The sequence below is a fragment of the Equus caballus genome, chromosome 1 (assembly GCF_041296265.1).
Source record: "Equus caballus isolate H_3958 breed thoroughbred chromosome 1, TB-T2T, whole genome shotgun sequence".
Classification (NCBI taxonomy): Eukaryota; Metazoa; Chordata; class Mammalia; order Perissodactyla; family Equidae; genus Equus; species Equus caballus.
The window spans coordinates 120,310,078-120,335,384 of record NC_091684.1 but is presented as its reverse complement, the minus strand read 5'-3'; the positions used below and the strand labels follow the sequence as shown (position 1 = coordinate 120,335,384).

The 25,307-nt window shown below is 51.7% G+C and overlaps 1 protein-coding gene and 2 non-coding genes across 3 annotated transcripts in view; all 3 read right to left on the bottom strand.

Annotated features, from left to right (window-relative positions):
- Positions 1 to 8,065: 8,065 nt before the first annotated feature.
- Positions 8,066 to 25,307, bottom strand: part of KLF13 (KLF transcription factor 13) — a 55,416-nt gene continuing 38,174 nt past the window's right edge. Inside the window, exon 2 of the mRNA XM_070268348.1 lies at positions 8,066 to 14,191. Within this exon, the coding sequence (XP_070124449.1) occupies positions 13,902 to 14,191 (290 nt within the window). The 3' untranslated portion in view covers positions 8,066 to 13,901. The remainder of the gene's footprint in view (positions 14,192 to 25,307) is intronic.
- On the bottom strand, positions 10,455 to 10,559 carry MIR9051 (microRNA mir-9051). The gene is given in 1 exon segment (NR_128071.1): positions 10,455 to 10,559. It is a non-coding gene; the product is annotated as a microRNA mir-9051 (primary transcript).
- Positions 11,787 to 11,921, bottom strand: MIR9045 (microRNA mir-9045). Its single transcript, NR_128062.1, has one exon. It is a non-coding gene; the product is annotated as a microRNA mir-9045 (primary transcript).

Genomic DNA, 25,307 nt, shown 5'->3' with positions numbered 1-25,307 from the left:
AGCTTTTAAATTCAACTCACCAACATTCCTATTTTATACATAAACCTAGCAAATTTGAACCATCACCATGATGAGGTGGGGACTTTGATTAATGTTTTGCCCATTCTCATATTTTGTTCCTTAAACCCCTTTAAACATATTAAACTACACTTGTACATTTAATTTTTAATTTGCTTTTTAAGTACGTCTATAGTCTCAATGACAAAAAAACCCAAGCCCTTCCCAAATACTTAAGTACTATTTTATAAACCTAATACATTAAAATATGGCGACTCACATTCTCGAGTGTTCCAATATTGTATAAGAACTTAGATTTCAAGTTAAAAATCTCAAGTCTAAATTAATTACTCGGTTATGACTTTAAATTCTAATCACAAGGCTGGCCTGTAACTCTAACAGCCCAGATTATTTTAAACATAACAAATGCTGAAAAGACCAGATGCGCAGGTTTAAGAATGTTAAAATTATGGGTTTGCTTCTTGAGGACATTTGGATGGACAATTCTACAGTTTTGTCATCCAAAACAATATCAGAGTTACCTTTCCGAGGAATGTCGGGTCGCAGTCTCGCCTGGCAGAGCATTTCATGTCTGGAGACGCCCCGCCTGGTGCCCACCCAGCCTGGTGGGCTGCGCCTGTGGCACGTTGCTCTGCCAGTCCCTCTCCAATCCCGTAGAGGGCAAGTCTTCCCAGTCAAGTCTCTGGACATCTGTCACCCAACACCTAATTCTTGTCTCTAGTCACAAACACTTGCAGTTCCCGCCCTGGTGGCTCCATTCTTAACTAGTCTATTTATGGCTTCATTCAGCTATGGATTCTTTTCCACATCTTCCTATTAGCAGAGCCAGCAAATGACATCTGGCTGACTCTCCCCCAACTCTGTGACACCTCACTGGGACTACCTGGTAATGTGGTCCCTGTGCCCCGATCATCTCTCTCTAACCAGGCTGTATTGGCCTGGTGGATTGTGCTATCTGGTGGCCGCAGCCTACCCCAGCCAGATGTCCAACAGCATGGACAGGATGACAGGGGTGTCTTAGCCCCTCCATGGGTCCTGAGTGCCAATCGGTGTGGGGAGCAAGCCCCACCCGCCAGCCATGGGCACCCTCCCAGAGCCAGCCTCCCAACAACAAGCCTACCCACCCATCCACCCCAGAGTGTTCAGAGATGGGCAATAGCAAGTGTTGGTAAGAATGTGGAGTAACTGAAACTCTCATACACTACTGGTGGGAATGTAAAATGGTGCACATGGAAAACAGTCTGGTAATTCCTCAAATGGATAAACACAGGGTTACCATATGACTCAGCAATTCCACTCCTAGGTATAGACCCAAAAGACATGAACATATGTCCATGAAAAAACTTATACAAGAGTGTTGATAGAAGTATCATTCATAATAGTCGAAAAACGGAAACACCCCAAATGTCTGTCAATTGATGAACGGATAAAAAGCAAAGTGGTATATCCATATAATGGGTAATTATTCAGCCATAAATAGAATGAGTACTGACACATGCTATGATGTGGACGAACCTTGAAAACCTTGCGTTAAGTGAAAGAAGCCAGACACAAAAGGCTGAATATTGTATGGTTTCATTTCTATGAGATATTCATAATAGGCAAGTCTAGAGACAGACAGTGGATTAGTGGCTGCTTAGGGCTGGGGTATGGGGGAATAGCGGGGTGAGAGCTAAAGGGAATGTTTTCGAGGTGATGAAAATGTTCTAAAATTGACGGTGGTGATGGTCACACGTCTGTGAACACACCAAAATCCATTGAATTGTATACCTTAAATGGGTGAATTGAATGATAATGTGAATTATATCTCAATAAAGCTGTTTTAGGAAAAAGGCGCACCCAGGGAGGCCCTGCTTCCACTCTTATCCCCTCTGCCCACAGCCACAGGACTTTGTGCAAAAATAAGCAAAGCGTATATATGCACACACACATATATATAATTTTTTAATGTCCTCTACTTTCTTACACAAGTAGTAGTGCCTTGTATGTAGTATCTGACACCTTACCTTTTTTTTTTTTTAACTTAGTGCACCCTAATGCTGCTTCCGTCTCTCTCCTTTCTGATGGTTGACAGCACTTGCTGGTGGAAGCGCCACGCACCACCAGGGACACCCGCGCCGCCTGCTGCTTCATCTCTGTCCAGCTGGCTCCCTGGGGAGGTTCCTGGATCCCAGGGCAGGTGAGTGCGGGCCTGGCGATGTTGCACACTCCCCTCCGTAGCAGTGGAGCCGCTGTGTCTCCCTGCCGCCAGGTAGTTGGCCCCTGATTGTCCACAGACGCCTCTGCGTTCTCATCTATAAACCGGCTGTTGTAGGAATCAAGCGAGTCAGTACAGGTCAAGGACGGAGAACAGTGTCTGGGACATAATGAGCATGATTTAAGTGGGAACTCTTATTATCATTACCCTCACCTTCAAGGCCGAGCCAGCCACTGTCTGGCTGGGAAGCTCTGCCCACCGCCTGGCACACAGCCTCCTCTTTGCTCTTTGAAGGCGGAAACAGCTGTGGCTTCACCCCAGAGGACAGTGGGCTTGAGAAAGCCCTTCTCACGAGGAGCATTTGAGCAGAGGCCTGCACGGAGTGAGGAGCAAACCTTGATATCTGGGTCAGAAAGTGCAGAGGTCCAGTCAGGGCCCACTTGCTGTGTGCCAGAAGCTGCAGGGAGGTCCATGGCTCCAGTAGGGTGGGGGCTGGCAGGAAGGTGGGGGAGAGCAGAGCTCTGAGAGAAAGGCAGGTGCCAGGTGAGGTAGGGTCCAGCGCCACTGTGATCAGGAAGGAATGCCTTCTTCAGTTCTCACCAGAAAAGGACTTGTCTGTCTGCCTCTGCATTTGAAAGGCTCCCTGAGGGTGTGGGCTGGGAATAGGTTGCATGCAGCCTCTCAGCCCAGGCACAAGAGGATGGGTCTGGACCCAGAGTGGCAGCCGTGGAGGTGCTACAAAGCTTTCAGAGTGGGATCTGCCTTGAAGGAAGGCCAACAGAATTTGCATCTATCCATCTCCATGTGCAGCAGGGCCTAGCTGGAGCCTGGGTGTGCATCCAGAGCTGTGAGCAACAGGCCTATAGCTGCTGCAGAGACCTTCTAGAAGCTTCTAGGGTGTATGTGTGGGGGGCGGGGTGAGAAAAGCAGTTGAGGAAAAAAAATGACTGTGGGTCCCCAGATGGGTCTCTAGGCCCACTCCCCACCTGACCCACGTCTGGGGCCAGTGCAGAGCCCACATTATTAAAATAATATGACCAGAACTTCCAAAACGTCACCTGCCCAAGTCACTCTGCTTTGTGGCCCTTGTATGATCCAACCCAAGATATCCCCAGGGGTCCTCTGGACACTGTGGCCCTAAGGGCTCCAGAACACAGAAGCAGCAACCACATGGGATGAAGCAGAGCAGCAGTGGCCCCAAAGGACAGGCATGAGGGGATGGAAGTGGCTGTGCCTCTGGAACACCCTTGCAGGCCTCTGCAGGGAGCTGGACGCCCACTTGAGCAGGTGGAGGACATAGGACATGTGGTCATGCAACAGAGGAACCTGGAGGATCCCAGTTATAAGGACACTGGTGAGGGTCAGGGGAGAGGGTGCAGGGCCACTTGTGGCAGCTCCAGGTTCAGCCCCTCACTGGCTGTGGCCACAGCCATGGCTTGCTGAGCCTCGGAGGCCCCCTGTAAATGAGAAAGATGGAGTCTCCCCTCCCTCTCTCTGGAGATCATCGTCAGCATCAATTGGGCTCACGTGAATAAAAGCCCCTTAAAATTACAAAGTGCAAAGAATAATGCAAGAGATGATTGTTATCATTATTACCCAAGACCGCGGCATCATTTTTCTATCGTATAAGCAGTGAGTATGTCTGTGTGTGTGTGCGTCTAGAGTGGATTCAACGCAGTCTCAGAACCAGAAGGCTGAAAGACATTTGATGGGTTAGAGATACAAACTGCAGCAGCAGGAGGAGAGCATCAAGGGGTTCCTCAGCACAAGCTGAGCCCAGAACTGACCAGGAGGCCAGCTGGGTTTTAACTGTGTCCCTCTGCTGTGTGGAGAATGGCAGGGTTGTTGGGGAGGGAGCAGGGAGACCAGGCAGGAGGTGAAGGGTTCCTGGAGCAGGGTGCATGGTGTGTGTGACAGTGGTGGGATGTCGACCACCCCATGAAGGGACCAATAGCTGGATTTGGTGGATGTGCCATGTGGGAGAAAGAGTGAAGATGAGTTGGCTATGAGATCCGAGCCTAAGCACCTGGCAGTGCGGAGTTGCCATCACCTTATTGACGCCTGCAGGTGGCCTTCTGAGGAAAGCGCTGTAGTAAATCTGAAGCCCAATTTTGGAAAATAAGAGACATGTTTTTTGGCATGCAAAGTTTTGCTCTTTTCACTAAGCCACTCATCCCCAAGTCATTCCAGATAAGAAGAGTTATTCAAGAGCACTTCCCACACTGGGGTCACAGGGAGGTCCCTGGGGGACAGGGAGGTGGCCCATCCAGGAGGTCCCTAAAGAGGGGCAGGAGCCTCCGAACTGCCTGGGACTAAGTAGTCTGAGAGGACGTTCACTGGAGGGGAGGCTGGCCCTGAGGGCCTTGGGGTTTGGGTGCAGACACAATTCCAGTGGACATGGCACCTGGCACCTTGTGCCTCCTTGTGACCCTACACAGGTCCCAACCAAGCCCATTTTCCCCGTGAGGAGGTGAGGCTCGGAGAATGACCTCTCTATGGCTGTGAGGGTAGCATGTTCCGAGCTGAAAGCCTGGTCCGGCTGTGTCTGGCGCCAGGACCCAACCTCGCCATGAGGGAGGGCAATGCAGGCAGCCCCGGGTCCACTGGGCGGCAGCTCTTAGAGGACCAATGACTTTCTTAGAACTATAGTGCAGTGACTAATATTTTCCTTGTTATTTTTACTTTTCAGAGCTGAGCAACTGAAGGGAAATACTATGAAGGACCACAAAATACAGGTGGAAGAAGCTCAGTCCAATTTCATTTACCACGTTTATCCTGCCCTTCAGGGGGACTGCAGGGTTCTCCCAGCCACGCAGGAGTTGGTCAACCCTGCATTTCTCCAACTGCAGCCTGAGCTGCTGCTTTGCTCTCCCCGGCTCAGAGAGGTGCAGGAAGGACATGAGGGACAAGAGGAGAGACTACCCTGGGTTATCCAGGTGGTCCTGATATAATCACAAAGGCTCTTATAAGAGGGAGGCAGGAGGTCAGAGAGGGGAGAATTTGCAGGATCTGAAGATGGAGGAAGGAGCTAGGAACCAAGGAATGCAGGCAGCTTCTACAAGCTGGGAAGGGCAAGAAACAGATTCTCCTCTGGAAACTCCAGAAGGAACCAGCCCTGCTGACACCTTGAGTCTAGCAATGTAAGCCTCATTTCAGACTTCTGACATGCAGAGGTGTAAGAAAATAAACGTGTGTAGCTTTAAACCACTGCAATTGTGGTCATCTGTCACAGCAATAGGAAACTAATACAGGCCCTATGCTTCCAACACCACCTCCATCAGAATGTGCCTGTCCTGTGTACCACTGCTATGGAACTCTGATCCATCATGGTGGAGTCAAGTCAGTGCAGAGACAGCAGCCCTGCCAGGAGTAGCTGGATGCTGTTGCTGGGTGAAACTGCTTTCCACCTGGAAGGCCTTAGGAGTGGTGCTAATGGCAGGAACTTTATCATGGGATAGAGGAGGCCTGACTGGCGGGACTGAGCTACCCATGTCCCCAGAATAAGTTACAGTCTAACCTGTATTCAAGGCCCTCTGCTGTCGAGCCCAACCTATCCAAGGCCAGCCCACAAGCCAACATGCCAGACGAGGCCATAAGGAGATAGTTTCAAAATGTCTTGATGATTGTGCCCAAGTTGGTCGCCCTGGAAAATACCTTTGCATACTAACCAGGCTACCTTGCAGAATGTAAATCCCTGTGTGGCAGTCCTGGCAGGCAGTGTTTCAGCTTCTGCTTGAATACCTCCAGCACTGGAGGGCTCACTGCCTGCAGGCCAGTACCAAGTAATGGTAAATTCTTGTATTTTGTGAGCCTTGGCCAGCTTCTGTCCCCTAGGACGACACTCCCTCCACCAGATGCCACTCCTCACCTATTCAAAGACAGCTCTCTGGTTACCCCAGGTCCTGTGTTCACTGGAGACCTGCTGCAGCCCAGGCTGGCACAGCCGGGGTCTCCTCCAGATTCGATCCTGTAAGATGGGTCTGTCTCAGCCAGTATTTGCAGCTACCTTTTGCGGGCTTTGGTCAGGGACTTACCATCATCCGCTGGTCTGTTGGCCTTTTGAATTCTCACTCTCCTAACCAGCATATTAACTACGACATTCCCACCTATGTGCAACCTTCCCTCACACTCACAGCACTTCACCTAACTGCCACAAGTGGGACCTTTTAATCCAAGTCCTAATAAAACGCAGAGGGGGTGGGGCCCACGAGTGTCCTGACGCTGCCCCCTACCAGACAGGGAGCCTGATATAGCCCCGAGGTCCTGTCACCACAGACCCTCCCCCAACTCTGCTTATGTGCTGTGTTTGTGCCACACACACTATTAAGTTTGTTTCTTAAACACCAGAAAAACCTATTGCTTGAGTATTTTCTTCCTTCTACACTCCCGGGGGCCTCTCAAGGTCGCAGGAGACCTCTGGCGCCTGAGATGAGGGGTCCCTGAATGTCGGGCCCCCAGCTTCTGCAAAGGAACCCCAACAGGAGCTTGCAGCTTCTTGTAAACCCCAGCAGTGACCTCACACCGAGGGCCTGCTTCTTTCCCGTCAATATTTTTAAAGCATTCGGGCTTCTCTCAACACAACTATTTATGGAAGCGGATCCATCCGCGTCGCCGCTATCTGGGGAGTTCCTGAGCGACAAGGCACCATTTCCGAGAAGGCAGAACAACGGCTGTCCTGGGAAAACACTCCAACCAAGACTGGGCTCCAAATGTCTCGGCACCAACAAGACTTTTGTTTGAAAACACGTGCTTGTTATCATGAGGGTTCAGCATGTACTTGGGTGTGTTCACTTCACACCCCCTGCTCCTAATCTGATACAGAAAACAAGTTTTTATCAGGAAATGCCTGCCGGTGTAGATGTCTCTTTAGGCAAAGTCTTTGACCACCAGCAATACCTTTCGTTATTACTATTTCACATTTCTTCGTGGTTTTCATGTACCCTATAAACAATAGGTGGTAATCTAAGGATCGTGTACAGTCCCCACGCAGTCCTGGGTCTGCACCTGGCTGGGGCTGTGAACGAGGGGCGGCACCGCACCTTCCTTCCACGTGCTGTGGCTGGCACAGGGCATGGACTGGTTTTCGTCCCCACCTTCTCCGCCGGCTGTGGGCTTTCCGCTGCCCGTGTGGGTATGCCCTGTTTTGGGGGCAGCCAGGGGTGCTTGATGATCACAGGAGGCTTAAATGAGCTCTGGTATCAACACAAACAGTTCTGCTGGCCAGACCCCAGGACCCTCCGAGCACAGGGCTGGCCCATGCGGCAGCAAGCTTTGAGATCAGTTCCCATGGCAACCTTAGGAACTTCAGTGGCTGCAAACAGGGTGCTTTCTGGACTCTAGGCAGAAGGGCAGGGGAGCAGACATCTGGCTGAGTGACAGTGTGGTTGCACTAACTTTCAGAACCTCCGAGGCGGCCTGGGGTTGAGAGATGTGGCTGCTGCTAGGGAGAGGAAGCACAGGTGTCTGTGGGGAGTCCTAGGGAGAAGCACTGCCGGGTGGGAACCTACCATTGCTGCCTCCCCGCGAATCCAGCTTTCTCCTTAGTGCTCTTGGAGATGGAACTGTGAGGCTGAGCTTTTTGCAAGGGCCAGAACGTTTGGGCCCAGAGGTGGGAATGTGATAAGCTGAAATGGGCGGGGCTAGGCGGGAGGGGACAGCCCAAAGAGCCTTCACTCTCTGCAAACGGCTCTTCTGCAAAGCCTCCTTTCCCTCTGTGGGGCCTGCAAAGTTCCAGGTTGTTTTCTGCCCATCAGCCAGTTTCATACAACTGCTTGAGTTTGTCCCTTTTGGTTCCCCTCCCCTCCCAGATCCTCCCCAAAGCATGCCCTTCACAGGAACCAGCTCGGCAAATAAAATAATGAATCATAAATTTTATTTCAAAATGTAAACGTCACTAAACATGCATACACGTTAAAACAATAAAATTTACAATTTAGTTAATTTTTTTCTTTTTGCATAGGACATCATTACAATATAGAATCTATGCCATACAAAATACATACAAAGTTTTATCCGAGCAAGCCAAGGCCAGGTTGGGAACTGTACAACTGTAATACTTCACTGTAGTGATCCAGGAAAGATGAAATGTGGCTTTCAGAAGCATGGTGTGGTGCTGGTTTAAAAAAAAAAGTTCCTACAGAAAAGGAAAAATGTGTGCTTGATGGAAATGGTCTTGGACCCTTGGATTCTGCCTTGGGATTTTGGCAAATGATTCCAGAGAAGCTCCATCAAAGGCTTTGGATGGGGAAGGGGTCATTTGTGAGGGTCTGGGGGTGACTGAGACCCCAGTGCATGCACCCAACACACCCACACAAGCAATTCCCAATCACGTGGAAGCCACAGCAAGCCCCACATCTGACAATGTATAGCTGCTCAGGAGAACCTCCTGCCATGGCCTTCAAGCCCTGGGGTCCTCACCACACTGGGACCCTAGAAGGTGAAGCCAGGGGAGTGACATCTCTCACCCACACTCCCAGAGAACAGGCACCCTGACCCGGAAATGGATGCCCCTGACCCCAGCAGTGTCTGAGCCATACTGGGAGGTGGCCGACTCCCTCCACATGGAGGGTGGGCTGGGGAGGGAGCCACCCTGGGCTCTGAGTGAGAGGAACAGCCTTCAACCAGATGTGGTCACCTTGCAGGCATTCAGTTCATATACTTGCTTTCCAAATGAAAGTGTGTAGCAGCCTGTCCACTGGTCATAGGATGACATCCCTGAGGCCTGGGAGAAAGCTGATCGTGCGGTCCACCCCATGCTTCCTGTGTCCCCCACAGGCAATGTATGATGCACGGCGTAGGGGACGCTACTTCTCTTCCATCCTGTTCATCTTTAAATAAAAGTAGTAAGGTTTTAAAGCTGCATGAGAAGGGGAGAAGATGGGCAGGGCCAGGGGGCTGCACTGCAAGTCTGACATCGCGGAAGGGGTCAGCAGAAACCAAGTGTGGCCCCTCTGCCCTTGTGAACCCTGAGCTCACACCTCCCACCAAATTCAACTCTCCTAACCAACGAGGGATGGAACCGCCGGTGGAGGAAGGCCTTCTCCCTAAATGATGTTCAGGTATTTATCAGTAGTAAGCTGGATTGGGCATCCAAATTCTGGTACAAAATTCTGTGGAATGTGTCTAGGATGAATCTTTGAAACCTAGCTTCAGAATCAGGAAAACCAGTCATAGGAACTGGCTCTTCCCAGGGTGATCCTCAATTAAAAAAGCATTGGCCCACACCCTCAATTTTAGCTTTGGAAAATATGGTCACCAGAATTGCATATGGATTCTTTGGATGGCAAATGATGTGGGTGACCCAAAAAGCATTTTTTACTGCTTGTGATGTGACTAATATATCAGACCCTTACCTTCTAGCACTGTGCCTTTGACTGAATGACCTTTTAAAAATGGGCTAAAAAAGAAAAAACAATCAGTGATACCTGTCAGAAGTCAAAATAATCATGTAGCCTCGTAAACACAGCCAAAACCAGGAGTCAAGAATGAGGGGATGCTATTGCTCAGATCATGTTTTCCTGTTAGGTGGCACTCCTGCTCGCTGAGATCAAGGATGAAGTCCCCGGAGAGTGCCATGACCCTGTGCAGTCCACCTTAGCACCTACTTCTGTCAAGAAAGGAGGCTGGGTCTCCTGGAGGCTCTGGGCTGGGTGGCAGAAGACTTGAATGGAGACCTCAGTTCTGCCACACTTCACTTGGGACCACAGAAAGCCATGAGCCCTCTCTGCACGTCTCAACAAGTGGGCTGGGGGCTGCCTATGGCCTGGCTATCTGCCCTACCTCTGAATCACCCTTCACTGATCTGAACTGTGACCCAGGGCATGGTGAGGTCTGGGGACGCCAGTGCCACTGATGTTTGCACCTGGAGGCTGCACCGTGGCGAATCCTGCACCGGCCCGATGCATAGCCTCAGAATAAAGAGGGTGTGTGTCCCAAACCTTGAGTGCCTTGGGTGGGGGTGCGGGATACAGGTAGGCTACCTCCAGGACCATGTTCCCATCAAGGGCATCACTGCCCGTTCCTACATAGCACCTGACAGGAAAGGACCCCGGGACCCTTTGTGGAAGGGACTGTGTCCATCTGTCTTTCTGGATGGCTGTAAGATTCAGTAGGCATTTGGGGAGCTGAGAACTGTTCCCCTAATATGGCTGACACAAAGAGGGGATTTCTTGGTTGGGATGTGAGCCGAACACCAGCCTCCTGATGGTTGAGTCCAGGGATACTTTTAGGCTTTATTGGAGGGGAACTCTCCCTTCACTCAGGTAACCTTTGCTTTAAGACCTCTGCCCCCTTAGCCTGTGAGAACTGAAGTCTGCTACAAAATAAAGGTTTGAGTTTTCACTATGATTTCTAGGAGTCCTATGGGTTGGTTCCTCAGTCACACGGAAGCCAGCAAGCATGGCCATAAACCAGAAAAATGAAAGACCCTGAAATAGACCCAGGCTGGGAAGACATTCTATATCTTAGAAGAAAATGCAGGCTGTTTCAGGAGGGTCCTCCCGTGTAACTGCTTTCCGTGGGGCCTGAGTGAGGGCGTCTTTCCGAGGCCCACCACCCTCTTCCACGTGCATTCCACATTTCATGATGATGAGATGCTAGTGAGAGCCCATTTGAACCCAGCATGAGAGTCAGAGATCTTTCCTGCCCTTCAGGTGAGATGAATTTTAGCCCTAGATGGGTCTGGACAGTCCGCTGCCTGAAGCCCCAGGCTGAGTGTCCAGAAGTCGGAGCAGGAATTCCCTCCGGGTGCCCTAAGTCAGAAAAGCAGTGTCCCACCTCACAGGCCAGGCCCATGGCGGAAGGGCCACACCCTACCATTAGACAAGAACTACTTTGGGAATGAAGACACACTCGTTTGCCAAAAATAGCCAATGCCTGCATATTTCTGTTTTAAGGCAATGTTACCCTTCCATCTATCAGATGGAACAGCCCTGGGTCATTTAGAGGAAAAATTAAATTAAGTGCTCTCTTTGGAAACAGCAAACGCCCGCTTTCCCTCCCCCACCCCCCCATCCCACCTCTAAAACAAACCGGCTCTTCTTTTATTCCAAGACAACTGGGTTTAGAGTCCTTTTCCCCCTTCCTATGTGCAGATAGACGTGGGGCTGCAAACCCTCCTTCCGAGATGCCGTGGGCAGATCACAAGGAGACCCTGCCTCCTCCAGGGACAGCACTGTGTGGCCTCCGAGAGACATGCAGCTCCCTCTCCCTGCCTTCGGGGACCTGTGGACGGTGAGCACACCAAAGGACTTTGGAATAAAATTCCCGAACCTGGAATGTGAGTTCCTGAGACATGAAATGTATTCAGAGTGTGGCTTTCTCCACCTCACACAGACACGGCTTTGGGAGGGAGCTCTGAGGCCCACTGGGCCTCGCTCTGGAACTGGGCATGAAGGTCTCTCACCCCAGGCACTCAGGGTGCTCTTCATCCCAAGGCTCCACAGCGTATTCTGCTCTTTCTCCTGAACCAATGCAAGCAGGGCTGTCATGCAGCCCAAATGGAGCATGGCGGCAGAGGCAGCCAGCCCTGCACCTGAAAAGAGAAAGGCCGCCCTCCCCACTGGTCCCCACCCAGCTCCCACCCACAGCAAGAACAAGACTACTGCCCAACTTGGTACCTAGCATGCTGCTCAGAAGCTACCAGCACACCATTGGCCAATTCCAGCTGACATGCAGTAGAGTTAGAAGTGGGCACCCAGAGTGTTGCAGACGGCAGACTGCCACCCTTGTGGTCACTGTGGACAGAGGGCTCCTGTCCACTCTGGAGTCAGCCCAAAGCAGCAGCCAGGGGCTGGGGGCACCAGCCAGGCCTAGGTCTCTGGGTTTCTCTGTGCTGCACCCCACACCATGGAAAGGCGGGGGTGGAAGCAGAATGGCCACCACCAAGGCACTCTGGGCCCAGGAAGCTCATCTACAGCCCTCTGAGGTCCCAAGGGTCGTTCCTCCTCGTCAAAATGAGCAGAGGTCTCTGAAAGATATCCCACATTTGCCCCAAACTCACACCCCCGCCCCAACACACACACACACACACACACACACACACACACTCTGTCCTGGGCTGTATTTACAGGCCCTAATTCTCGGGAGGAAGGGAAGGGCAGTGCTTGGGCAACAGTGCTGGGATGGATGCTCCAGCTGGATGCAGAGGAGGAGAGCATTGGAGCCCAGCCTGAGGGACCCACCAGGGCTCGAACCCCAACCCAGCTCAGGTTGGGGCTCCAGGAGAAACTGCTCTGGGAGAAGATGCCCAGCCCTCTGCTACTTCTCTCCTAGCAGAAGCAGGCTGGTGGTGGGGCCCCGCAGCCCCAGCACTGCACAGGCAGGGTGTGGGCTGGGGCCTTCCGGGGTGGGCAGGAGGGGAGAAACAGGAGGGAAAGGGAGGAGTCAGGGATGCAAAGCTTGCAGAGAAGCTGGAGGTTCGCTAATTCTGAGCTGGGCACACGATGGGTCTGAGAACAGCATTTCCCAAAACTCTCCGTCTGGTGTTCCCTGGGGAGAAAGCAGAACGCACGTTCTCCGACGGCATTTCCCATACCATCTGCCTCACCACTCCCAAAAGTTCCAAGTCACAATGCTCTGCCCTCTGGCTACAGAACAGTCTCTGCGAAGTACCGACTGCGGCCACATGCAGGGCCCCATACACAGAGCTCTAGCAAGGCGGCCCACAACCTCCCCCACCACTTCAAACAGAGGAGTCTCAGGGCAGGGCCGCCAGGAGAACTCGGGAACTGAACGCACCAGCGACACTTGCAGACTTTTTTGCAGAAGATCAGACTTCTCAGGCTCGTTTTCCAGTCAGAGAACATGGTGAAATAGTGAAAGGTCCCATGTGCCTTCTGCAGGGACCCAGGGTAGAGGCATCCCTGTACAGGGCACAGACCTTGGGCAGGTCCCAGGCCAGCGGGCGTGGCCGGGCCCTGTGGGCTGTGCAGTATTCTGCCCACCAGGGCCTGCCCCTCTGCTCCCAGTGCTCTGGGACGCCCAGGGAGAGGCTCCTGGAGGCAGGGAGACAGCGGACAGCCCTGGGGTGGAATGCCCCTTTGCCCCACATGGCTTAAGGCAGCCCCCTGAACACTGGTGTCCTCGGCCCGGCTGGGCTGCGGGGCAGGGGCTGCAGGCTGGGTGGGTGGGCAGGATGAGGGTGACGGGGGGCCCCTGCTTAGGAACAGGCCCTGGAAGCAAATGTCAGTGACATGCCTGCTCCCAAGTGATGAGGGGCCGCCCCACAGGCCTGCCAAGTGCTGCGCTCCGCCTGCGCTGCTCTGCCTGCTTTGTCCCAGTGTGTTCTAGAACCTACCAGAAACCTCCAGAGTGCAAATCTATGTACAGAGTAAGGCGGCAGGAAGAAAGGGGTGTCCTCACTGACCTCGTGGAACATGTCCATCCCTGAGAAAGGGGGTTCAACACCGCGAATCTCACCTTCGTGGGCATGTCTATTGTGCAATCTGTGGATGGTGTTTTTTGAAATTTTTTTTGTTGTTTTTTTACAAATTAACTTTAACACCTGAGGTGAAGAAAATTTTGCTTTTTTGTTGACTTCATAAAGTTCTCTCTTCTTTCTTATTACAAAAGGAAAAGACACGGAATCACAGAGGGAGTGAGAGCATCTGCTCATGGCTGTCGTGGGCCGGGCCGGCTCGCGGGCCGGGCGGGCTGGGCTGCTGCGCAGGCCCGGCGGCGGCCCCGCTCAGGGCGAGCTGGCCGGGCTGATGGTGGGGCTGCTGGCGTCGGAGCGGCTGTAGTCGCTGAGCGAGCCGGTCCGCGAGCCCCCGCCGCGCCGCTGCAGCATGCCCGGGTGGAAGTTGGCGTGGCGGCGCGCGTGCTTCGTCAGGTGGTCGCTGCGCATGAAGCGCTTCTCGCAGATGGGGCAGCTGAACTTCTTCTCGCCCGTGTGCGTGCGGTAGTGCCGCGCCAGCTCGTCGGAACGCGCGAACTTCTTGTTGCAGTCCTGCCAGCTGCAGGCGAATGGTCGCTCACCTGCGGGCGACATGGATGGAGCGTCAGTCTCAGGGCAGCCCACAGCCTCTCCTGTGTCCCCAGACCTGCTCCTCCGCAGCCTCGCCATTCCCACCCCTGGGTGCATCCCCTCCCTCCGGCCCTGCCTCCACCAGCCTCTTCCACAAATCCATCAGGGCAAAGGTGCGCGTGCCAGTGCCCTCCCGCCCGCACCCTGGGAGGTAAGCAGGCATCTCCCAGGATGAAATGGCAGCATCTCAGGTGCTGTGGCATGGCAGCACGGCCCGGGGCCCCTGGCAGTGGCTCCCCTAAATACACAGCAGAGCGTGCCACCCAACAGCCTGTGCAGGGCCACCTTCTCCAGGGCTCTGAGGAGCACAGGCCTGTGCTCAGGCTCTAAGATGGCAAGCCAGGAAGAAGGGGTGGAGGGAGTCCAGGCGCCTCATGCGAACCCCAATGGAGCCACACTCCAGAGCCCTGCACCCCTGCAGGGCCCTGAGACAGTTCCCCAAACAGAGCGCCCTGCCACCATTCTGACCCTCCTCGGTCTCCTCATCTATAACATGAGGGGGTCAGATCGGGCAATTTCCAGGCCCTCAGAGTCTATGACCGAGATGTCTGGTTCACCTCGGCAGGCTCCATCTAGAGTCTGCTGCTCCTTCTCACAGAGAAGTTCCAATGTGGCAAACCGGTGACAGCCAGCAGCTGTCAGACAGCAACAGGCTCCTGAAGACCCAAGCATGGTGACAGACAAGGGTGCCTGCCCAGAACACCCTGTGAGAGGGAGGTAATGAAGGTCAGCTACAGTCCAGACCCTGCTCCATCTCTTCCATCTCCTGCTCAGAGCAAGGGGCAGGCCAGCATTTACCCAGACAAACTGAACCACAGAAAATGACATCCACTGCTCAAGAAGAAACAGCAGAGGGTTCTAGCACCCCAGAATGCAGTCCTTCTGGCACTGGGGGGTGGCCACACAGGTACTCCTCTTGCCCTGTGTCTCCCTTTCCCTCCCCTACTCGGGCCCCAAAACAGAGAGCCAGTCCTTGAAGCTGGCCCACCAGTGCCTAGCAGAGGACATCCACACTACCCACCCCAAATGACCCCATCAACTTTAAATATAAACAGACACCCAAAGAAGGCCAGATGGCCCAGGAAACAAGTGGCATGAAAGGGAAAGGCCAAGAGCAATGAAACCACCGACCCCAGAGGAAAAAGAGCAAAGCCAGAAAACAGAAGAGAATGCTAACCTAAAAATTCTCATTAGTATTCTCAGAGATATTTTAGACAAAATTTTATGTATAAAGTAAACAGGATACCACAAAAAGAAAGTTCAGAAAACAAAAAATAGTCCTTAAAAATCGAGAGTAGGGGCTGGCCCCGTGGCCGAGTGGTTAAGTTCGCGCACTCCGCTGCAGGCGACCCAGTGTTTCGTTAGTTCGAATCCTGGGCGCGGACATGGCACTGCTCATCAGACCACGCTGAGGCGGCGTCCCACATGCCACAACTAGAAGAACCCACAACAAAGAATACACAACTATGTACCAGGGGGCTTTGGGGAGAAAAAGGAAAAAATAAAATCTTAAAAAAAAAAAAAATCGAGAGTAGTATTGCTCAAATAAAAATTCCATAGACAAGCTGGAAATATCCTCAAGGAAATAACCCAGAAAAATAGAACAAAAAAACAGCTCTAGAAAATACGTGAATGTCACAGCGTTCTCGGTCTCCTAGTAATGCTGCAGCTGAGGGCTGTGTGTGGCTGTATTTGCTCTCCTTATTGATTTTATGTTTTGGGGAGAAGCGGGTGTGTGCGTGGGTATTTGAAATCAAATAGGACAGCAAACTGTCATTTCCCAAACCTATCTAATAGTTACAAACAGTAGGAGCTAAAAGTTCAGAGTCTCAGGGAATCAATTCTGGGGGTGCAACATCTAACTAACAGAAGGCAATGAGTAAAACAACAGAAAAAATAGAGGAGAGGAAATTACCAAAGAAACAATAGAATAGTATCTGACAGAGTTAAAAAGGAAGAAGGAGGAGACAGGAGACTAACATGGAAAGGAGTGGCACAGAGCGGGACAGGGTAGTGAGTGAAGGCTCCTGCTGCGAGAATTTCTGCAATGTCAGAACACTGGGTAAAAAGAGGAGATCACAAAACTTAATCGAGGGAGAGAGAGGGAGAGAGAGGAGAAACAAACACCAGGCCATCCATGAGGGAACAAGGCTGGGACAGACACCAGATTTCTCCTAAGTCACAGTGGATGCTAGACAACAGAGGAACAGGGCCTTCCAAGTTTACCTCTCACATTCCAGCAAGAACAAGAAAAAACTGAGAAGTCAGGGAAGTGAGTGGACAATGAAGGGGCGTTTCAAGACAAAAGTGAGGCAGAGACCTGGGGGGCCATGGGAGCAGTGGGCCAGGACTCACAGGGGATACTTCCAAGAAGAAAAAGAGTTCTATGCATCAGAGAGTATGATCAAGAGGGTGAATAAACTTCAGGACACGGTGAAGGCACATACTATTCTTGGGTTAAAAAAAAAAAGGCGAGGCAATTAGAAACTCCAGGAAAAATAGTAGACATGCAAGAAAACTGTGATCTAAATTAGAACCAAACTAAAATGCCACATGATTATGAGCAATCAGGGAAGAGCTCTGAGCCAAGCACTGTTGTAGAGGCTTTTTCTGTGGTATATTATTTATCCTTCACAACAACCCCATCAGGCGGCAAAAGGGAATGAAATCCCAGCACAGGCCCTCACACAGGGAAGCAATCTTAACACAATCATGATCGTGTGAACCCTAGCACTAGCTGTCAGCATTTAGAATCAATCTTATAGACCGAGCCCATACAAGTGACTCACGGCCCCAGTAGAGAATGTGGATTTAAGAGAAAGGAACACATACATGCAAACGAAATCTCTAAATGAGATTAAAGTTATAAGGATAATTTTTAAAAATTTATGAATATATCCATCAATTCAGGTAGAGGTTAGCAGAGGGATGGAAATAGGTAAATCCTTAAATTTCATGGCAGGGATTTAACAGATAGTATCTAAATTTGATAAATCAAGAAAGAGCAATAAAATCATATCGTTTATGGTAGCAACCACCAACATAACTAAAATCAGAGGAGTGTTGGTCTCTGGGGAGTGAGGCTGGCTTGGGAAGAGAATTTTTTTTGTGATAAGCTCTTCTGTGTTACGTGTCTTTTTAAAAAATAATATGCATTTATTTATTTGACAATGATAAAAGGAAATGTTTAAGTATAATTCTTTAAATATCTAGCCCAACATTTCCCAAACCATATTCAAAGCAATGTTATAACTGAATAAATTGATAATCAGTTCCAGGGAAAAAAATCTTGTCAACAAAAAAGTTTGAGAAACAGAGCATGCTAATTCCACGCTAGGAGATTCACACCCACATTTGTCATTAAATGCCTAGAAAGGTCCAGCATGAAAGAGAATGGTATTATTTTGTGTGACTGGCTGCTGAGCTCAAGAACTTGGTGCATCAAGGCTGATGGATGAGGCTCAGATCCAGTCTCCTTGGTGTACTGATGGTGTGGCCTCAAAGAAGAAAAGACTCATTGTCCGTAATAACGTAAATAGTGGCCCCTCAGAAGATATGTCCATGGGGCCAGCCCCGTGGCACACTGGTTAAGTTTGCGCTCCCCGCTTCAGCGGCCCAGGGTTCGCAGGTTTGGATCTTGGGCACAGACCTACACTGCTCATCAAGCCATGCCGTGGCAGTGTCCGACATATAAAATAGAGGAAGACTGGCACAGATGTTAGCTCAGGACATCTTCTTCAAGAAAAAGAGGAATACTGGCAACAGATTTTAGCTCAGGGCGAACCTTCCTCACCAAAAAAAAAAAAAGAAAGAAAGAAAGAAAAGATATGTCTCAGTCCTGATCCCTGGAACCTGTGAATGTGACCTTATTTGAAAAAAGGGTCTTTTCAGTTGTAATTAAGGTAAGGATCTTGAGAAGAAAAGGAGAAACGTCACAGATAAGAGAAGGTCATGTGACAACCAAGGAAGAGACTGGAGTGGTATGTCTACAAGCCAAGGAACTCTAAGGCTTGCAGGCAGACACCAGAAGCTTGGAGAGAAGCATGAAATGGATTCTCCCCGAGGCTCTAGAAGGAACTAAAGCTGCCAACACCTTGTTGTGCCAACACCTCTGCCTTGTGCCCTCCAAAACAGTGAGAGAGTACATTTATGTTGTTTTAAGCCACTCAGTTTGTGGGAATTTGTTACAAAAGCCACTGGAAATGAACACACTGTCCTATTCTCATAGTGGGGTCCACATGCTGATTCCATAGGGTCACACACAACCACTGGCATTGTGCCTGGCACATGCCAAATGCTTACTCCTGAAATGTTAGCTATTATTGTTGTGCTGATCCATTATTCTTATGAACCAGGTCTTCTCAGATCTGGGTCTGTGAGGGGGGAAAAAAACAAACCTAAATTCAGATTCACCCTTGCTTTATTTAAATTTTTTTTAATTTAATTTTATTTTCATTTTTCTCCCCAAAGCCCCCCAGCACATAGGTGTACATTCTTCGTTGTGGGTCCCTCTAGTTGTGGCACACGGGATCCCGCCTCAGCGTGGCTTGATGAGCAGTGCCACGTCCGAGCCCAGGATCCGAACCAACGAAACACTGGGCTGCCTGCAGCAGAGTGTGCGAACTTAACCACACGGCCACAGGGCCAGCCCCTCACCCTTGCTTTTTAATAAGCCCTGGGCCCTCGGTGGGGACTTGCAATTCTGAGAGGCACGTGAAGTGGGTGTAATTATAGATGGGCTATGTGATGTGGGACCACAGAGAACTGCAACATGAATGGGATGGAACACTGGCACTCAGCAGCCTGGAGTGACCAAAGGGGGTAAAGTCTAGCATCATGACTCAGTTAGCACACAGCTCTTGGCCTGTCTGGGCATCATAAGCTCGACGCTTTCATTGAGCACAAACCCAGTGCCTGGGCCTGGGGACACAGTTGTGACGCAGACAGATAGGGTCCTCCCTGCTTCATTCTCTATATCTCTGTCAGCCTTTTCCAGGAGAGCAGACAGCCGTGGCCCACAATAGATAAAATATTTAAAAGTTATGATTCATGCTGGCAAAGAGCAGAACCGTGGTCTGGCTGGGCTGGCCTCTGGGTGGTGACATTCAAGCACACCCAGGAAGCTGACCAGGAGCAGCCAGAAGAATGGAGAACAGAGGCTGGCCTGGTGGTGCAGGGGTTAAGTTCACACGTTCGGCTTCTCGGCTGCCCAGGGTTCGCCAGTTCAGATCCCAGCTGCGGACATGGCACTGCTTGGCACGCCATGCTGTGGCAGGAGTCTCACATATAAAGTAGAAGGAGATGGGCACGGATGTTAGCTCAGGGCCAGGCTTCCTCAGCAAAAAGAGGAGGATTGGCAGTAGTTAGCTCAGGGCTAGTTTTCCTCCAAAAAAAGAATGGAGAACAGGTGAGGGAAAGAGTCCTCTGGGACAGCACCTCTCACGCTTGTAGTGAGGAACCCAAAGACCATTTGTTTATATGCGTCATGTCCATTGATATTTGTCATATTAGAAGTTAAAAGTGAAAACAACTGAAACTCAAGCACACATCCCAATAGCTGTCAGAGGGTGTCATGTCAACACACATCATGTAGCCTCTGGAATGCTCCATTGTACTCTTTTGAGAGAATGAGGGACAAATAATGTTATTATTATGAAATAGTTTTAACCTCTTGGCCCCCTGGAAGGGTCTCAGGTACCTACAGGTGTCCCTGGGCCTCACTTTGAAAACTGCTCTTCTAGGGACTGACCCCAGGGTGGTGTGGGGCTGAGGGAGTACATGGGGCATGCACCCACAGTGGGGTGGGGAGGCTAGCAGCTCTGGACCCTACAGAGTCAGCCCACTGGACTAAACAAATCTGAGTTTCCTTCTTGCTGGGCTCAAATTCTGCATCTGCCTCCTCCTGGGCATGTGACAAGGATACTGCAATAGTACCACAGGGCAGCTACAAGGAGAGTGTGCTCAGTCCAGCTCAGCAGAGACACTGGCCCTCTCAGGAGGGGAAACCTGATTCCAGATTCCAGAACCCTGAAGGGAGCTCAGCTCTCCTGCAGCATTCTGAAGCCTAAGCCTGGGATGGGCCCACTCTGGTTGGGCTGCCCCACTTTCAGGAGGAGGGAGGGCTGCAGGGGGCTGTGGCTGGGTGTGTGCAGGAGGGGGTGTGGGACAGGATGGTGAGAGGGCCTTGAGACGGGGAGGCAGGGTGAGAGGAAAGGGGTTGAGGTCAAGTCTTGCAGGGTGCTGGGCGTAGGGGGCGGGGGAAGGGGGAGGCTGAGGGAGGGCCAGGGTCACAGTGGGGAGCTGGGGAGGGGCTAGCCCTTGCGCGGGGTGGGCTGGCATGGGGGCTGCCGGTGTTGGGCCGAAGGGGTGAGGGCTGCAGGTTGGTGGCTGGGAGTACGGGGGCGGGGGCGCACAGCGAGGCGGGGGCTAGGGGTACGGGGCACCGGCGCGCAGCAAGGGGAAGTGGCTGAGGGTACGGGGCGCGGGTGCGCGAATCGGGGCCTGAGGGTACGGGGCGTGGGGCTCGCAGCGAGGGAAGGTGGCTGGGGGTATGGGGCGCAGGCGCGTGAGGGGAGGGCTGGGGGTACGGGGCGCAGGCGCGCGTGTGGGGGGCTGGGGGTACGGGGCACGGGTGCGCAACGAGGGGAGGTGGCTGGGGGCGATGGCGCGCCGTGAGGGTAGCCAGGCAGCGGGGGCGCCAGGGCCTAGGGCGCGCGGGGCGCAGGTTACATAAATGTTCCCTGGCGCCGCAGCGAGGCGGCCGAGAGCGATTGCCTCATCTTATCAAGGAACAGGGCGTCCCACACGCTGCTCTTGCCCAATCTCCAGGCCGGGGCGGGACAGCGTGTTCCCTCCGAGAAGCCATGAGTGGCCGTGTGGGGAGTGCAGGGGCACTCCTTCCACCTAGCCCCCGACTCAGCGCCCACCCCGGGGCCCTGCCCCCTTGTCCCCCTCTGCCGCGCCCCTGCAAGTGCAGCCGGGCTCACGCCCATCTTCCAGCTCAAACCTTGAGCTCAGACTGGGGCGGAGGTGAGACTCCCTCCCGCTCCGCCCTCCTGTCCAAAGGGCGTGCTCCCAATTATCTCGCTAGCTCAATCCAGTGTTGGCCAAACTGCCAGCCCCCACAAGGTGAGTGGGCTCCTCCTGGCCCCAACAGCACCTGCACAAACCACCACCTTGGTTCTTTTCTGTCTGTAAGCCTCTTGTGGGCCCTCTGAGAGGGCATTTTTTTGCTGTCTCCACAGTGCCTCGCGCTGAGCCGGGACCAGAGCAGCATCTGCAGACCAGGGCCTTTTGTGCCTGTGGGCAGTGAGTGCCTGTCCCGACCCCTGGCCTCCTGCTGGGTCTTTTCAGTTCAGGCTGGCTGTACCAGCCAGGGCTCTGGAAAGCCTGGCTGAGCTCCGCTCTGTGGAAGGGAGAAGGGAAGAGATGCATCTCTACCAGGCACACCGAGAGAGACAGGCACATGAGTCCATCAGCTTAACAGGGGTGCCCAGGATCACAAGAGCAGATCGCAGTAAGCACTAGGAATTCACATGGGTGTGTGTCTGGGGGGTGATGGTGAGAGGCAGGGGCAGAGTCAGAGGGTCAGAGAGAGACTCAGGGAGAAGGCTCCACAGAGAAAAAGCTTTTCCCGGGCTCCCAGGCCCCAGTCTCCAGCTATTCACCACCAGTGAGTGGGCTGTCATTCATCAACAGGTCTGATCTGTGGCTGCTGGCATGGGGCCACTTCCAGCTCCCAACCTCAAGATTGCCGGTGTTCTTCACTCCAGGGAGTCCTGCTCATTCTCCTCCTCTGGGTCAGCTTGGCAGACGGCCAACCACTGGGGCTGATCAACTCCCAGCCTCCAAGGAAACCCAGGCCCACAGCAGCCCCAGGGTCAGCAGAAAGGCCTGTCCTCTGTGGTGGGGAGTGGACTTTCCTACTTTGTTTAGGAGGCCATTTGGCTGTTCTACTGGTCACTTAAAATGCTGGTGGTTTATAGACCCACACAGAGCTGATACACAGATGCCCCGTCTCCTGGGAAGTCCAGATGGGAAGTTGTTCCCCACCATGGGAGAGATGAGGGAGGTGAGGCCCTGGAGAGAGAGCTGCCACTCAGCTGACACCCTTCTCACCTAGGGCTCGGCCTGAAGCAGGCGAGGAGCTTTCTGCATGGAAGCAACCCTCGCAGTGGTCAGCACCGGCCCCACCCCCACCACAACACTCCTACTCATTTGTTAATGGCCTCATCTCACAGTTACTATGAGGGTTAAGTGGGAGTGCACACATGCTTGTACATACGAGATATGCTGTTATCACCGGTGGGTCTCCTGGGCAGCGTGTGCCTCAGTGAGCCCATAGCAAACTGTTGGCTGCATGTTTAAGCCCCACGCCAGGCAGTGTGACCTGGGCCCTGGCCCTGCCCCAGGGCGCTCTGGTCTAGCGCTGCTGCGGTGCTCCAGCGTTGCCGATCACATGCTCCTTTACACTCCTGCACATGCTAGAGCTGGCAGGACATAAAGGGAGGCAGTGCCTGGCTGGAGACTGCTACACACAGCCTCAGGAGCGCAGTTTAAACAGGAAAATCTGCCTTCCGCAGATGTGTGTGTCTCGACATTTCTACAATGGATGCAAGTGTAGTCATAAAGTAGGCATTTTTGTTGTTGCTTTGCTTTGTTTTGGCACAGGATAACTTGATCCTAAAAGTCATCCAGAAAAATAAACCGAAAGAAATAGCCAGAAAAACTCTGAAAAAGAAGAATGATGTGTGGGGGTACTGGACTATCAGATATTCAACATACTCTCCCATAGGCTGATAACTAGCCAGTGTAGCTGAGTGGGATGCCAGAACTAGACCCTAAGACAGGGGGAACTCTGCTTAGCATAACGTAACATCTCAGATGGGGTGGGGGAGAAGGTCTAAAAAATGTGTTAGGACAACTAGGTAGCATATGGAAAGAAAGTAAGGTTCACGCTTCACACCCTACACCAGGATAAATTCTCAATGGGCCAAAGATTTAAATGTGAAAAATGAAACCACAGATGTTCTAGGAGAAAACATAAGAACATTCCTTTCTAATGCTAGGATAGAAATTCTTTCTATGAATCAAAGTCCAGAAGCCATAAATGAAAAGATTGATAAATTTGACTACAAAAGTATAAAATACTTCTCCATGGACAAAGTCACCATAAGCAAAGGCAAAAAAGATAAATGACAAACTGAGAAAAAAATACTTGATGTTCATATCACAAAGGGCTAATCTCCAATATAGAAAAAGCTCACAGAAATTAAAAGGAAAAATAAATACCCAATCGAAGAATGGGCAAAGGCTATAACTGACAGTTCATAAAAAGGAACCACAAATGACCCTCAAACATCTGAAAAGATGCTCAACCTCACCCATCAGGAGACAAATGCGAACGACACCACTGAAATCCTCCTTTTTACCTCTCAGAAGGGTGAGGCTGTGGGAACAGGCCCTCTCGCTCTTTGCCAATGGAAGTACAAATTACCACAGTTTCTTTCCAGGGTGACCTGGCGGGCAGACCTATGAAAATTACAAATGTGGGCACCCTTTGACCCCACAGCTCAACTTTTAGGAAACTATTCTACAAATATACCTGCACACCTACAAAAATGGGATATGTGCCAGATTATTCAGTGCAGCAAAAGCCTCAAAACAACTTGTGTCCTTCGACTGGGGCCCGTTAAATAGATTATGGAACACTCATATGATGGAATACTATGAAAAAGAAGCAGAATGAGTTCTTCCCGAACTGACATGGAAAGATCTCTAAGGGATACTATTGAGTGACAAAAGCAAAGTTAGAGCTCAGTGTGCGAGACAGGAGGGTAAACTGTGAGTACACCTGTGTGCTTGTGTGTGTCTATGCAGAAAGGTCCTCTGGGAGGACGCCTGAGAGAGTAATAGCAGAGATGACCTGGGGACAGACAGCTGGGTAGAGGAGGACAAGGGGCGTTGGGAGAATTTTCCTTGGAAAACTAATTAAACTCCTTGGATTTTGAAACACACAAATGTATTTATCTATTCAAAAAATTAAAAACAAAAATTCATTAACAAACTAGGAAATGCTAGCCACAAATAATGCAAATTTAAAAACAAGTGTTAAAGGAACAACACTTCGCACATTCCGGGCCAGGCCCATTCAGGCCGCGTGCGGCCTCACATTTTCCTCAGCACATTCAGAACAGGGCCCCCAGAGCTCCCCTTCAGCTAGGTTCTCCTCAGAACATGGCAGGGGTGGGGTGGGGGGAGCTCCTTGGAGTATGAGAAACTAAAATATGGTAATAAAGTCCAATCTATCTTTCTAGAAGGTGTTCCCATGGCAGGAATCCAGGGTTCAAGAGCCCCTGGGTCACACCTCAAATTGTTTTGGTGGAGGACATTCCCTGATAAATGGTCTGGCAGACACAGCCTGACTTAAAGACGACAGTGAAGAATTTGAACGGCAGCAGACCTAGGGTTGTAATTATGTTCCAGAGGCCCCTCCAGGCTCCTGAATACCATGTTCCTGTCATAAAAATCATTTTATCCTTCCTCACTGGACTGACCGTTGAGAACCAGCCAGGGTGGATGGAGCAGGCGTTGGCTGCCTGCCCTTCGTCCCTTCACAGCCCAGGCAAGTTTGTCCAGCTGTCCGGACACAGACCCCAAGTTCAACGCAGGAGACTTGGTCCCCTCTGCCAAGGACTGGTGAGGGGGCAGGAACCTGTGCAGGCTTCTGGGAGAAGGTTTTCTCTTGAGACCAAAAAAAGGAAAAGGGAGGGAGGATGGGAGGGAAGAGAGAGGGCAGAGTGTGTGTGGGTGGGGGAAGCGGGCACAGTACTGAAAGGCCTCTGGCGAGCTGTGCTAAGCTGTGACGTCTGGGGTGGCCCCAGTCACTGGTGGCCACCTGGGGAGGTCTGCAGAGACTCACAGAGGAGCCAAACTGCTCCTTGATGGGACAAGCCTTCAGGCGACCCAGGCTGCCCACACCACCCCTCCCCAAAGAAACAAAACTCTTCAAGGTCAGCCAGGCCCCCTCGGAGAGGAGGGCCTAGCACAGAGCAAATGGATCCCCTT